Consider the following 15,807-nt stretch of genomic DNA (forward strand, 5'->3'; position numbering starts at 1 on the left):
ATAGCAATAGCAAATGTTGAAGGTAAATTCTTGAATTCACAGAACAAAAACAATTCTTTTTTAAATTATTATCATGAAAGATCAATAAGTTTTTCAAAAATAAAATTCATAAACTCAGATCTATACTAGGAATTCTCGCAAAAATGTTGCTTTTTTGTGAAAATGCATTCTGCTATCAAACAGAACTTAAAAATCTGAGACAAATATTCAGATTTTGGATATGAAACAAAAAATAAACTTATCATCAGAATTTCTTCCAAAAAAACAAATATTGTTTGGATGTGTGTTGCAAAACACACAGGGTTAGCTAGAAATTTTTATAACTTTCAATTACCAAGAGCAAGTTCACTGGTGTTGGCAAAAAGTGGTAGAAATTTTCACACTTGTAGCACAGTTTGAAGTTTTATCATGCAAAAATGTTTTCAAGGTCTTTGGGCGTTGAATTTTTTTACGACACTGTTTTTATTTCAGCCGTATGTGATTGAAATTGAGGTTTTTTTTTGCATCACAGCATGCGAAAGTAGAACACGTGTTGTTAAAAAACTTGAAGGCCGCAGATCTTCAAAATGTTTTTACATGGTAAAGTTTTCAAAATGTGCAACAAGTATCAAAATTTCTACCACTTTTTTCCAACACGAGTGAACTTAATCTAAGATAATAACTATTTCATACATCATTCAAGAAAGTCATTGAGTATAAGATATTCAAGATTTAACTCAATCAACAAGTTTGTTTTGTTTAAATCTTCTATAAAATATCGTTCCCGAAGGAAAACTTAAATAACTTTCTTCTCAGATTCCAAAACTACACACCGTCTTCGAAAATTTTCTAGCTATTTTCAAAAGTTGAAAACAAGAGCTGATAGAAAAAAATGAATATTTGGAATAAGCGTCCCAACTAGTCAAGTTAACTCTTATATTTTTTACACCTCGTAAAAATGTTAATTCAGTTGTCTTTTGTCATTTTATGAAAAAGAGTGAAATACCTAGTTTTTGACAGTTTTTCCTGGCTTTGTCAGAAAAATCATATGAATTTATTAATCGACTGAAGTTTTGCATCTCAAATATGATTCGTTCTGTGGATCAGACTTTTTTTTTCTCTACAGTTTTTAATAATTAAAAGTCTCAAAATTAAATTTTTATTATTTTTTTACTAAAACTTCTCTATGGTCTTGTTTCCGACAAAAACATTCCACCTCCTTTGTTTGCAAAGGAATATGAACATTTGCATATTGCAATTTCTTGTCTACTTCACGGCGTTTTTACACAACAGAAACAGTATAAACATAAACAGAAAGTTGGGTGTCGAAAAATAGATTATTAGGTGAATTTTCAGCGCTAGTTTTCGGTAGCTTTAAAAACAGTCGAAATTCCATAAAATGTTAGCAAACATATGACATAAATAGCCTAAAAGACTTTATTTAGAACCATATTCATCCATTGATTCCTTTTTGATGCTTATATTCGAATAAAAGTTATTTTTTAATGATTCAGAATCATTCTAATTTGGTCAATGGCATTGAATTTAACAGATGATTTAGAATGTAAATTTCAAATTAATTGTTTACTACTGTTAAACAACTTATTTAGAATAATTTTTTATATTCAACATATGCTAAACTGCCTCTACACGCATAATAGTCCCATATGAATTTTCATCATTTTTCATCTAACCTGACAGTTCGTCATTTTGAACATAGTGCTTCAATATAAAACAATAAAAAAAGAATTTTTGTTCTAGAGATTTCGAGAAAAATATCAGCTCGTGGCTGTCCCACATAAACTATACCCGCATAACAGTCCCATATGTGAAATACCACGGATTTAGTTATTTTTCAATGTTTCTTTCGGCGAATTAGTCTTTGATTTATTGCTTTGAATCATTTAATAAAGATTCAATTCACTTGATGTCGAATTATGCACACTAAATTTTGAAGGCAGACCAGTAAGTAGGAAGGAATGTCTTCCTCAGCAAAAAACTATCAGATGCAATCAAAATCGTAAAAAGATTGAATTTACATTAAGGAATTCATGATATTTTTCCAAAAATATGTTTGTTTTTCTGATAACTGCGTTTGGAAGTTCAAAAATGATCAAATTTAAGTCTTAGGAAAAAGCTTGGTGAGCAAAACATATTCTGTGTGGGACTGTTATGCAAGTAGATTTGAAAGAGGTCTCAAGTATGCTCGCATAACAGTCCCATAACGAATAAAAAGGTGCTCCCGACCTTATCAATGACCCAATTTCGGAAATTTCAGGCCTTACGATTTATTATGACAACCTAGAACACCTTCCATCAAACGAATTTCGTTTATACTGAACGTTGTGGTCACAATTCCAAAATATATTCCAAAACAGAAAAAGCTGATTTTCTCGCTTGCTTGTTTTTGCATATGGGACTGTTATGAAAGTAGGGGCAGTAAACTGGAGAGCAAAAATAGAAAAAATATGAACATTTAGAGCGCGAGCAACCAAATTGAAAGGTACCCCTTTAATTAAAAATCTCTCGAAAACTAGCTCCTGTCGAAATCTCCTCCTCCTAATATTTTCATCCTAACCTTGATTCTATCTTTTGACGTGTATTGGCAGTAACCGTTGAATGTTTTTCTTTTTCAAACCAAAATCGATTTACCATTTATAACTCACAAAACGTTAGATGAACAAATGTCATATTATTAAACTACGAATTACGGAATAATGCAAATTTTGCGATTCAAATTTTGCAACGGAAACACCCTGTGGGCGCTGAAGGGTTAACCGTAGCTTTTGAATCAATGCCAGAAGATGAGATACAATTTCCAGTCTGAAAGCAAAGAAAGCGCCAGAGTGCGGGGGGCTTATTTTCACGATGTTGTTTTAAACGGGTAATCGCAACGGGTATTAGGCAGACTTCATGTAATGGTTCTGACGCAGAAAAAAAGCCCAAAAGAAACCCAAACATGTCGGCATTCGGTTGAAGTGATAATTTCAGGAAGTTGTTTAAGCTAAATTGAAATGGAGCCCTTCCCGAAAAAGCTTAAAGCCGGTTTTTGGAGAATAGAAATGAGTTCATTGTGCAGTTTTGATGATTTGAAGCTGAATTTTAACAATGACATGAACACACAATTTATCATGATCGCAAAGGATTGGAATTGTTAGGTTATTTCTCAAGTGGCGAAACCCATTCAAATACCCCTTGTCAATTTGCCAACTCCAATTCAACTATTCACATTACACGGCTCGTTACACAAAATTGGCATCCACTTCGAAGTAAGATTCCTTCACGCAAATAACTTGTCAATTGTACCAGGATCAGGACAAATGGATTGCGCTGAGTGGGTAGGTGGGGGCGATGTATTGAGTAAATTTTCCATTCCATTTCCAATCACAACCTTTTTTCCCGGTCACAAATAGGTAAGCAGCATAGATGGAAGAACCGCCTCAGATATGGGTAACGGTGAATGGTGCGGGGATTGGACTCAAGGAATCTCTCCACCAAATCGCAATATCGCCGGGACGGATTGGCGAAAAACGTCTCCATCCATCAGTTCAGTTGCTTATATTGTGCGACGCATAAAAAAGATGAAATATATTGGCGGAAAAGCACAGAACACCGAAACGCCCAATCCAATTTCCATCGAACAAGGTAAATGATAAATTATTTATTGACTTTTTCCTTCATTTTCCTGCGAAATCCATTTGCCATTAGCCCGGGAAGTGTGTAGGATTCCTACGAGGAGCGGTAGGTACATCTATAATCGGTTTGTCGACGCGGAAGTCTGGGAGGAAAAAAAGAAAATGTGTTGCTTGAGTTTGATGAAAATGAAGAAAAAAAACCCTTGGAAGGAAGACACGTCAAGTCAAGCATTTCCCTCGATCATGAATATTTTCTTAGGGTCTAGCTCTACGATGCTAGACCCTCATTGAACGCGCGTGGAACAGAAAAGAAGCTCCACGAAAGGATTGAAAAGTTTAAAATCACGTTTTCAATCTGTTCCTGATGGCAACAAATGAGCTGCCGTGTGAGTGCGGAAGGAATCATTTTAAGTTAAACAAGATTTGATGGGTTTACAGTCAAAGTTCTCGCGAATTTATTACCATGACAACATGTGAGAAAAAACTTTTAAAAGAAAATTTTATGAATATTTCTTTGTATTTGTAACTAATTTTTAAAATATTATAGAAATATTGTATTGAATTAAACACTTCAGGAAAAATTGTCGTAAAAACAAGAAATCAGAAGTTCTGTAATAGTTTTAATATTGAATTGAAATTTCCTGTAATAAACTGAGAAAACTTGTAAAAAATAAACACAAAAGCTCATAAACAAAAGCAAAAGAGTGATAAAGAAGAATAAAAAAAAACGAACACTCTTCAAGGGTTTTGATCAAGAGGGTTTACTCTTCTAGGAAAACTGTAAAAAATATACATAAAAGGCCACAAACAAAAAATGATCAATGATATGGTTTCGAGGAATATGAAAAAAATTAACACGCGTTGGAGAAACATACATTCGTTTTTGACATTACGCTGCTCTCTGGAGCCCCCCTTATATTTAAACCAAAACTCCGCTTGATACGCGGAAAAAATATATAAAAATGTTTACAAACAAAAAAATATCAATGGTGTGGTTAATAAGAAGATGAAAAAAATAAGCACCTTTTGAATCAACATACATTGAATCTTGACATAAGGCTCTCTAAAGCCTTCCTTTTAAGCCTGGCTAAGTACTATTTACGAATTGACTTCCGTTTTTGACAACTTTTGCATATCCTAATCAATTTTTTACTAAGTATTTGCTTGAGTGACAGGATAAACATGGTCATTTATGATAACCCTTTGGACCAATCCTTTTTACACTCTGTGAAATAACCATTCAACGAATCAGCATCTTTCTGGGTATATTTATGCGGTTGATGTTTGCCGCTTCACTATTTTTAATCATAATTATACACCTATACGTAGTCTTCTGTACGACAGAATACAATAAATACAATTTCTACAATACAATACAGAATACAATAGAATAGTTCTACAGAGGCAAAGAGGAGGTTCAAATCATACTGGGGAACAGGCGCTGTCTTCTGCATGTTTTTCAACATTTATTTTATATAATTAATCTCATGAAATTTAAATTACTGTAATAGATTTTTTTATTAACAGAAAACGTCAACAGGTTGATTTTTTGAATAATGGGTAATGAAAAAATCTATGTTAAGCACTGCATACACTCGGAGTATTCGAGCGACGAGTGTTAAGAACCATCTTTGGCGGCGTACAGGAGAACGGAGTGTGGAGGCGAAGGATGAACCACGAGCTTGCGCGACTCCACGGCGAACCCAGTATCCAAAAGGTGGTGAAGGCTGGCCGGATACGTTGGGCGGAACATGTTGCGAGAATGCCAGACGATTGTCCTGCAAAACAAATCCGGTAGGAACAAGACGAGCAGGGGGCGCAACGAGCGAGGTGGTTAGACCAAGTGGAGCGTGATCTGGCGAACGTGGCGTGTTCGAAAAATTGTAGAACGGTTGCCATGGACCGAGTGAATTTAAGGAATTATGTTCGTCAAGTTATGTCGTGAGACGGAATACTATGTAAATAACAAATAATGTTAAGCAAATAATTGAAAAACCTATCTGCAAATGTTCAAGTAGCATTGCATCTTGAGTAATGATCAAAGAACTCTTTAAGCATTACTTAAAGATGATGTTCATGACGAGTTTAAAAACCAATGTTCAGTAACATTCAAGAAACTTATTTTTGCAATTTTAATTCTACATTCTTCGCTCAGCACACTCTCTGGAGCCACCATTTTAAGCCAAAACTTTAAATAAACCGAGAAATTTTTCAAAACAACACAATCTAAATCTCACACATACATTAAAATATCGTAATGGAAATACAATGAGATAATTCCTTTTAATCTCTGGAATATTTTTGGTCTTTACATCACATAAAAATATTCAAACGTTTCTGAAATATTTGGATTTTGATAAGTGTTGTTTTAAAACAACTCTATGGATTAAAGGGTAAATATGCCCATCGCAGCTATAGAGCAAACCTCCGCTCCATTTTGACCTTTTTTTTTCTCGATCGGTTAACTATTCAAATAATGTCTTAAAGATATCTGGACCCAAAGTGGTCACTTTTGTGCTAAGGACATGAATCCTCTCAATGCTTTCTCAGTTGATTTCTGCACAGAAGAAGCTGCAGCAAAATGTGTACAGAATTTTATGAATGGAGTTAGGCTGAAAAGCTAACTAATGCGTTCTATTTTGTTGTTTGGAAATATTAAAATTAACGGTCAACTATTTTTTTTACAGCGATTTTCCCATGAAGCAATTTAAGTCGGGACAGGCTTTATTAAAAAGTTGCTGCATTTCTCAAATCAAAATGAATATCAGCAAAGGCTCTTTTAAACACAAAAGTCGTTACGAAAAAAAGTCCTGCACATTTAAATGAATTTCAAATTGTGGTAGGATGAGGGGTACTTCCCAAGTAACCAAAAGTCACATAATGAGATTATTTTGAACTTTTGAAGTTCACATTTGGCCGAATAAAAGGTACTCGGGAAAGTTTCCCTCGAGTGCTTTTTATCAAACTTTGGACGAACGTAGAAGGTCTAAAAAAGTATCCTAAAACATTTATGTACATTATACTGCCCCTACTTTCATAACAGTCCCATTTGCAAAAACAAGCAAGCGAGAAAATCAGCTTTTTCTGTTTTGGAATATATTTTGAAATTGTGACCATAACTTTCAGCATAAACGAAAAACATTTGATGGAATGTGTTCTAGGTTGTCATAATAAATCGTAAGACCTGAAATTTTTGAAATTGGGTCATTGGTAAGGTCGGGAGCACCTTTTTTTTCGTTATGGGACTATTATGCGAGCATATTTCAAACCTTTTTTAAATCTACTCGCATAACAGTCCCATACAGAATATGTTTTTCTCACCAAGCATCTTTCTAAGACTTGAATTTGATCATTTCTGAACCTTCAAAAACAATTTTCATTAAAAGAAACATACTTTTGGAAAAATATCGTGAATTCCGCACTGTAAGTTGAATCTTTTTACGATTTTGGATTGCATCTGATAGTTTTTCGCTTAGGAAGAAATTCCTTCCTTCTTACTGCCCTGGCTTCGAAAACTAGTGTGCATAATTCGGCATCAAGTGAGTTAAATCTTTTTTAAATGATTCAAAGCAATAAATCAAAGACTGTTTCGCCGAAAGAAGCATTGAAAAGTAACCAAATCCGTGGTATTTCACATATGGGACTGTTATGCGGTATATTCCATATGGGACAGCCACAGGTTGATATTTTTTTCGAAATTTCTAGAACAAAATCTCTTTTTTTATTGTTTTATATTGAAGCCCTATGTTCAAAATGACGAACTGTCAGGTTAGATGAAAAATGACGAAAATTCATATGGGAGTGTTATGCGAGTAGGGGCAGTATAGAAGCTTATAAATAGTTGAAAGTACATTTGTGACAATTGTGCATTTAAATTAACTTTTTAAGAACTTTTTGTTTCCTGATCTGAAGTGGAACTTGTACGTAAATTATTCTGAATATTTTTGAATGATATTATTGAATAGAGTTTGCATATGTTTATAACATTCTAAAAATGTACGATTGATTTTTTTCAACAACTGGTTTATAAGTTCTTTATATTCATGCTGAAAAGTCAGGATAAAGTTTTATAATAAAATCGTGTTCTAACTTTAAAAAACTCACATTAATTGTTGTCAGATCCGGAGTGAAACTGTTAATGCATCGTTTTGTGAAATGCAAATGTTTACATTTTTATTTTAATGCCTACTATGAAACGATTAATCCTAAATATAGTTCTTTTTTTTTTTGTTTCGATAATAGTCGTTTTACCATCTTTATGGCATTCGCGACTTTATTAACGTTCCAGTTGGCGGATCGTTATTGAAAAACTTATCCGGTACAACTGTGTTCGATGTTTACTCTTGGGCTCGAACTCGCGGACATCGGCCCAGGAAACAACAGACTTGCCAGCTGAGCTATATCACAAGCCCAAAATATAGTTCAAATTGATGCTTTATAAAAGAACAAGCACCGGCTATGGTTCAAAGATAACGTGTTTAGCTCTCATCTGACGGCTCCGGATTCCAATCTTCCAGCGTAGAAATTTTTCAAGTAAATATAAAATTCATTAAAAGTATATAAGATACATCAAAATACAAAAATACAGAAGGAACTGAAGAATTTATTTTCTATTTTTTTACAAAGTCTAATACATAGGCTGAATAGCCTTCTTCTCAGCTTTGACTATGGTATTTGAAAGTATCGATAAAAACTTAAATTTTAAGCTTCGTAGAATGCTATGCAGCATGGGTTGCCAACTATTTCAGCTAGCGGGCCAAATTTTAGAAATGTGATTTGTCTACGGGCCAAAAAATTCTTGTCAGCACATTTCTTTTTCCTTCCATAATTTTGAAGTATGTTTCCAATATATTTAATTCATTAAAATGGAGAGAAACGCATATAAAAATTGCAAAAACACAAAATAAACCAAACAATAAAAAACATTTATTAGCAAAATAGTATGGAAATGAATTAACAATTTAAAAATGGTTTGTTTAATTTGATGAGTCCTAACTATTATAGGACTCAAAATAACGTTTTTAAACTTGTTCAGTTGTAATTAATTTTGCTTAATAAAATGATGTTATTAAGCTAAATCAATAATTGCTTAATTCATTTAAATAAGCGATGTCCAGGATAGTGGCTTGTAATATAACTCAGTAAGGCAGTTGCTTCGTGAGTTCGAGCTTAAAAGTAAGCACCGAACACGGTCGTATCAGATAAATTTGGCAATAACTGTATGCCAACTACAACGTTGATAAAAAGTCACGAATGACACAAAGATGGTAGAACAACCATAATTGAAACTATATCAAAAATATCTCGTGTTGCTAGCAATATTTCATGTTTTGAAATTCACAAGTTTTTCCGATTTTTCTCGGTAAAAAATGATGATTTTCCTGGTTTTTTATTACATTAGTTTATATTAATAAAAACATGGCTTATCAAAAACTTTAATAGTTTTGAGCAAACAAGATCTACAACCCTTTTTTAAATTTTGAGAATTTTAGACTTCGACGACGATTTAAAAAAAAATCATCATCATATCAATTCGTAAGCTCAAAATAAAAAATCATTAATACAAAACAAAAAATATCACTTAATCTTAAAAACAATGCAGGATAGAAGTCTTTGTTCTCATGTGTTCACATGTTCTCATGCGAATTTAAGGAAAATTAAGCCTGGAAGATTCTAACCGATTTTGTTCAAATCAATCTGCGATAAAACTTCTGTAAACTTTCAAAAATTCTGATGAAAAATATTTCTATGCTTTTGAAAGAGCTTTACATTTATCAATTACCATTAATTGAACCCAAAAATAACTTACATTCTTGGTAGGAAATATTTTTAAAACTTGAAGGAAAATAAAAAAAAGACAATTTTCCTGGTTTTGTTTTGAAATTCCCAGTTATCTCGATTCGCTAGAAACCCTTTATCAACAATTCAAGTTTCTTAAAGCAGGACACTTCACTTTATTCAAATTTGTTTTATGATGCCCTTCCAGACCAACCTGATGATATTTTTATTTTAACTATATCACAGCACATTACGTGGTGATCCATTGGTAATAATTCTGGCAATAAGCTTACGTTAACGGAAAATTTAGTTCTAAATGCATAGAAAAGCACACGATGCTTTCCAATATCTTGAAATTCAAAAATGAAAAAAAAAATCCTATAAAATTCCTATATTAAGTCCGAAACTCAGCGTATTTTGGCATTTTGGTCATTTTCGTAAAATTCAAGCTTTTGAATGAATTTATACTTCGAATAGTTCAAGTTTAATGAAGTGACTTTTTATTGCCTCCAAAGGTACGAAGTTATGCGATTAAATTCTAACGAGCGAAAATTTGAAATAAATTCCAAAATATTTTTCAAATTTTCAATTTACACGGAGTTTACAAATATTCTGATTTTGCCCTGTTTTATAAGTACAATTCTTTTTTCATAACATTGAAGCTTATCAAATCTACGCGGGCCATGGTTTGGCCACCCATGCTATACAGCCTTAAAACTGGGCTGAGAAAGCTTTTAAGAGATTGTTTTATGGATATAATGATGAATTGATAAAAAAAAACGAAAGAGATTTAAGATACTATTGCAAAAATTCCAATATATTGAGGATTGAGCGTATCTATTTAGGAAATTTCTTGTTGTCGTTCATTTAAAAAAAAATATTGAGAAATATTTAATAAATATAAAATTTACCAAGCATAACAATTGTTTCTCTTTGTCAACTTGAAATTAATGATTTCTGCTTATATACTCACTTAGATCCAAACGCCTTATAAAGTTTCGTTATTTTTCTCTGTTGTTAGAAAAATTAAAAAGTTTTTCGTGGAATCGCGTTAATATAAGTATTCCAGAATGCTTGGTTTTATGCCCAGATTGCCAGCGATAAAATTTGAAAAGCCCGGTCAGGCCCGGTTTAGCGGATATCAAGCAAAAAACCCCGATTTTGTCCGGATTTATTCTTAATATCAGCAACATTAAAATAAAAACCTTTCATTGAGCTCATATGATTAATTATTTTTTCGTCAAAAAACATCTTTGTAGCTTGTGTAATGGAAATCAACTTGCCAAAATATTTTGTAATTTTAAAATTAGATATTTTTAAACTGTGACCCAGAGATGGGTCTTGACTCAAACATTCAGTCAGCGAAACTTTTTTTGAAGAGAAATGAATCCAACTGTAAGTCTAGACTACGAAAATGATGATGATCACATGGGAAAACAATTCCCTTCCTTCCGATAGACATCGACACTCAACCAGTATAACTTTCATAGGCCAGGTTGTCTCTTGTAGTAGAATGTTAATACATGGGCCCCGGAGAGGCGCAAGATGTGGGTTCAAGTCCTGCCGGGAGACAAGGCGCATTTTTTTCGCATGTTTTTCAACATTAATTTTCATCTTGTCTAGTCCCTGAAATTTCAACTTAAATTCATTTCTCTTTAAAATTAGATTTTAAGGTTGCTGATTTGCTAGGATAAAAAGTAATCTTTCACATTTTTGTAGAATTTACATGAAAAATACCTGGAATATGATCAGATTTACCCGAATAACGTTCAGTTTTTGTAATCCAATTCCCGGATTTAGTCAGGTTTTTGAGTAAAATGCTTAGATTTTCCCAGTTCGAGAGCGTTCAGAATTTTTTTTTTTTGGGAAGTTTACGCTAATAAATCCCGATTCACCACTCACCCGGATTTAGTCAGGTTTTTGAGTAAAATGCTTAGATTTTCCCAGTTCGAGAGCGTTCAGAATTTTTTTTTTTGGGAAGTTTACGCTAATAAATCCCGATTCACCACTCACCTGGCAACACTGGAACAACGGCTACGCTGGTATCTTTACTGACACCTCCTTCCAGGGTTAGTGCCCTAATCCGCATACTGGCCAAACTAGATCCGGCATCGTTGTGTGCACTCACAGTCACCGTGTACATCGTAAACGGTTCCAAATTACTAACTATGGCCGAGTTCTGTTCGGCGTTGACCTGCATGCTTATCACATTATCTTTGGTAGCGTTTGCCAGCGTATCCTGGTCGAAGGAATGCAACCGAGTTGCGTTAATTTGGTAGAATTTGACCGTCTTCGCTAGCTGGGCCGGAGGATTCCAGCTCACTTGAAGGGATCGTTCGGTAAGTGGCTCGACTGACACTGATTGTGGCTCAGAAGGTAGTTTCTGGATATTATCCAGGATACACTGAAGTCCCGGTAAGGTGTGTTGTACACAGGACACTCTAGATTTAAGTAGATCAGTAAATGGAGTGTACTCTCCTCGGCACATGTCCTGGCAAAGATCTGGGATACCCTTCTCTACACAACACGGAATATGGTTCCGTCCATCAGCCATACACCGGACGATGTTGGGGAAATCTTTTTCACATTGTTCGGGTTCAACTCCGGTGGTTCCGTCGAGGATATTGTGGATGACACAGAACCCGAGACACGTTTGGCTAACGTTATTGGCCTGGCAGCAGCCGGTGAAATCGTGGGTAATTCGAGGAGCTCCATCCGGGCTAATTATGACTCCATCTTCGGTGTCTTCTTCATCGTCAAGCTCCGAAGAGCTGTCCTCTGTAACTGAAGAGGCGGTAGAACTACCATCGCCGGATGTGGATGATTCCGCTGCAGCAGTGGATGATTCCGGACCGTTTGGTTTTCGGGCCTTCTTGACTGTAAATAAACAAAAACAAAAAAATAAAACTTGAGTTAGTACTTCTCAATCTACCAAGATTATTACATACGTGATCTTATGATCTTATTTTCATATTATTGGAATAACAGAGGCTTGAATTTTGGAGAATAAACTAGAAAAAACATAAAATCTTAAGTAAAAAACTTTCAAAAACACTGACAGCAACCCTATTTTATTTTAATTAAAAAGCACTCTAATATGTCTTTGATTTAATTAGAAAGAGTTTTTCGCTGTTGTGTTTCAAAAATCGCTAGTAGATTTATATTATTTTAAAGTTCATTTATATACTTATTGTTTCTAGAACATTTGGTTAAGAATCAATGTATCAACGCGACGAATTATTAAAAAATGATTTTCTTATTTCAGCTATATTTTCAAATCGTTCCATCCATTTACCCAACAAGAAACAACTAACAAGATCTTTTTTTTCCAAACAGGTAAGTTCTTCAATCGGGGAAAATAGGTTGCAAGAAATCCCTTCCGGCACAGTCAACGCATATTTTCAATCTTGATCGAAAACCTTTCAGGTGGAACGAACGGGCGAAAAGTTCATCGGCAAGAAAATAAAAAACAAAATGACATAGCGTAAGGGTATTTATAGGGAAGGTTCAGATTTTTCAAACGAATGTAAACAAATAAATAACAAAACCTGCATAAGTAAAATAAAAAAAAATTAGTAAAGCTTGCATTCGGCTAGCTTCAAAAAAAATTTAGCCAAACTTAAAAAAATTTGATGGTAGTTGAATTATATGAACTTTAAATTGTCAACTCAGTTAAGTTAATTAATCATCACATCTTCAATGAGTGTTCAAAAATAGTTATTTGTGCATCAAGTATCGAAAAGTGGATTAGGGGAGATGAGGGCATAACGAGCACCCAGGGCATAATGAGCACTCCTTTTTTCTACATAAGTACGTATTTTCTTAAACAAATTTTCATAAGGACTTGTTTCGTACTACCCATAGTATTAATTTTTTACCAAAAAAGGAATATCTTTTTCATCTTTACAAAAATATTAAATCATAACCAGCTAGGTTCTCAAGTGACGAAAATTTTATAATTTTTGAGCACCACCAAATAAGCTTTTATGACCTTTAAATCATCTTGATCTGAAATGTATGAACTGCAACATGATCTACACATTGTTTCTCAATTTTAAACATCATAAAATTTTTGATTTTTCACTTTAATCAATTTTAAAACGCTTTTTTACTTTAATTTGCTCACTAGAGGCGAACAGAGCACTATCAATGAAGGCATAATGAGCATTTTCTGCCGGGGAATCTAGCAGCGAATTCAACTCGATGAAGTCAACTGAATAATAGAGCTACAGCTTGGCTTGTTTCGTCTGTCGAATTGGCCTATTGGTAAGGTGTCGGAGAGGTATTCAGATTTCAGAACTTTGATGTCGTTTACTTAAATGATTTATATTCAGATTTCAGATTTCGGTGTTGAAATTTCAGCCATGTTGTTGTTCGAAATTATTCAATAAGCTTAATTCATTGAAATAATCTTTGTTCAGCTCGAAAGAAAAATTTAAGAAAGGAATAAGACGATTTCTGAACAAGTCAAAAAAATTTCCTGGACATCTTTCTATTTTTACATAGCTCAAATCAACAAATTCATGGACCGGAATAGTCTTCCGAAGATCCTGGATATCCTATTCATAGTCCAAGTTGGCCCAGGGAATTCATCAATCCTATCTGCCAATTAGGATTTCCCATCAAAACGAATAATCCTTCCCTTTCCTGTCTGAAACAGCATCTCTACATGTAGGGTCGTATGAGTTCTCTGCACCTGAAAAGTTCATTTAGCTGTTCAGACTATCCCTTTATGATTACATTGACTTGCCACGGTGTGCATTGTGAGTACCACACTGATTCTCAATAACAACACTTGAAATGAGTATTGAATCCAGGTACTTATTTTGGCATCTTGTGTTGGGCTTGATTATTAGTTGTACCTCGTGTATCAGCCAATGCAAGATGTGTGTAGTCACCCTCTGCTATGCTATGCTTATGCGAGAATGCCAGAAATTTTAAAGAAAACACATGTTAAAACAAACATGATTTCTGATTTCATTTTGATTGTATTGTACGGCCTCTATTTATTATTGAATGCAGTATCATCTTGAAGGTAAAACGGGCAAAAATGAAAAAAAAATCAGCTTTAAAAAATCTGGTACTTATTGAGTGTTTAACTGATTGGCATGATTTTTATCCAACCGGTTCACCATATACAATTCTTATATAGAACACCTCACATCGATGAATGATTGCTAACTCAGTTTACTAAAATACCAATAAAAGATTGTGGTTTCGTAAGTAAAAAATTGTTTTTTGATTACTTTTTGTAATAAGGAGCTTAAACTGAACTGACTTGAATATTTTCATGAATAATTTTGAACTAATTCTAAAGTTTTGCAAATTTGAGTAGGACAAATTCACTATTTTCTCGAAATTCAATATTTAGTCTGTTTTAGAAAAAAACAATCTTGAAAATCCAACTTTTTAGTACCACCTTGAAAAATAAGAATCCTTCTAGAATAACATGCTTACAAAGTGAAAAATTTCTAGTAGATTCTCCAAGTTATCAACGCAAAAGGCAGCATTCTTGTAATTTTTTTTGTAAATTTGAAGATTTTTCGTGATTGTGACGTCGTAGTCTATACCAATACTAGAGCAGGGCTGCCTTGGCACTACCTTCTTCGAGTATTTCTTGGCAATTTTACTCGTATTAAACAATAAATTATACAAGGTCGTTTTGAATTTTATCAAACTTTTTTTTTTTAAACGCACACAGCAATAGTTTAAAAAAGAATCCAGTGTATTTCAACACAAGGGCCTAACTACAATTTAAAATATGCATATTTAAAAAAAATGAATTTGGCACTTTCCACTTTATCAAAAACAAATTAGTTTGAGGTCCCAAGCTGTTGTGACTATGACCAAGATTTAAATAGGAATTAAATCCGAATTCTAAAATAAATTCCAGATCAGGCAAGAAATTCATAATGATTTAATACTGTTCAGCGAACTGATAGTAGTTGTTTTTTATTAATCGTCTTAATTTACATTCATTTTCTTCATTTTCAATTGAAGGCTTGGTTGAAAAATTCCGCTGTGATATTTTGAATTTGGAGGAATATCTAATTACGATTTGAATTTTAAATTCATGATTAGGAAAAAAATCCAGTTTGAACTTGAGAGAACTTACAAATACAAATACTTGAAGATTAAATTTAATTTGATACAAAGAAGAAATTTGATTTCATTCAGGAGTGTCAGTGATCAAAATCAGAGGTAAAATCAATTTTTATATTCAAATTCTTCTAGTTATCAAAAAAGTTGTTAGGCTCAAAAAGTTCATTTCAAACTTATAAATTCAAATAAGTTTTCATAAAAAAAAGTTTAATTCATCATTGAAAGCTTATACTGACAAAATACAGATTGGGAAAAGGGTGATTTCTTGAATGACCAATGAGAAACTGATAAAAAAAAAAGAATTCGAAGGTTT

The 15,807-nt window shown here is 33.4% G+C and overlaps 1 protein-coding gene across 3 annotated transcripts in view; it reads right to left on the reverse strand.

The window, feature by feature from the left end:
- The window catches only part of LOC129744484 (Ig-like and fibronectin type-III domain-containing protein 1), a 707,683-nt gene that overhangs the window by 27,067 nt on the left and 664,809 nt on the right, over nucleotides 1-15,807 (reverse strand). For all 3 annotated transcript variants that reach the window (XM_055737013.1, XM_055737011.1, XM_055737012.1), the window contains exon 8: nucleotides 11,406-12,269. In XM_055737013.1, the coding sequence (XP_055592988.1) occupies nucleotides 11,406-12,269 (864 nt within the window). The remainder of the gene's footprint in view (nucleotides 1-11,405; nucleotides 12,270-15,807) is intronic.

The sequence above is a fragment of the Uranotaenia lowii genome, chromosome 2, assembly GCF_029784155.1.
Source record: "Uranotaenia lowii strain MFRU-FL chromosome 2, ASM2978415v1, whole genome shotgun sequence".
NCBI lineage: Eukaryota > Metazoa > Arthropoda > Insecta > Diptera > Culicidae > Uranotaenia > Uranotaenia lowii.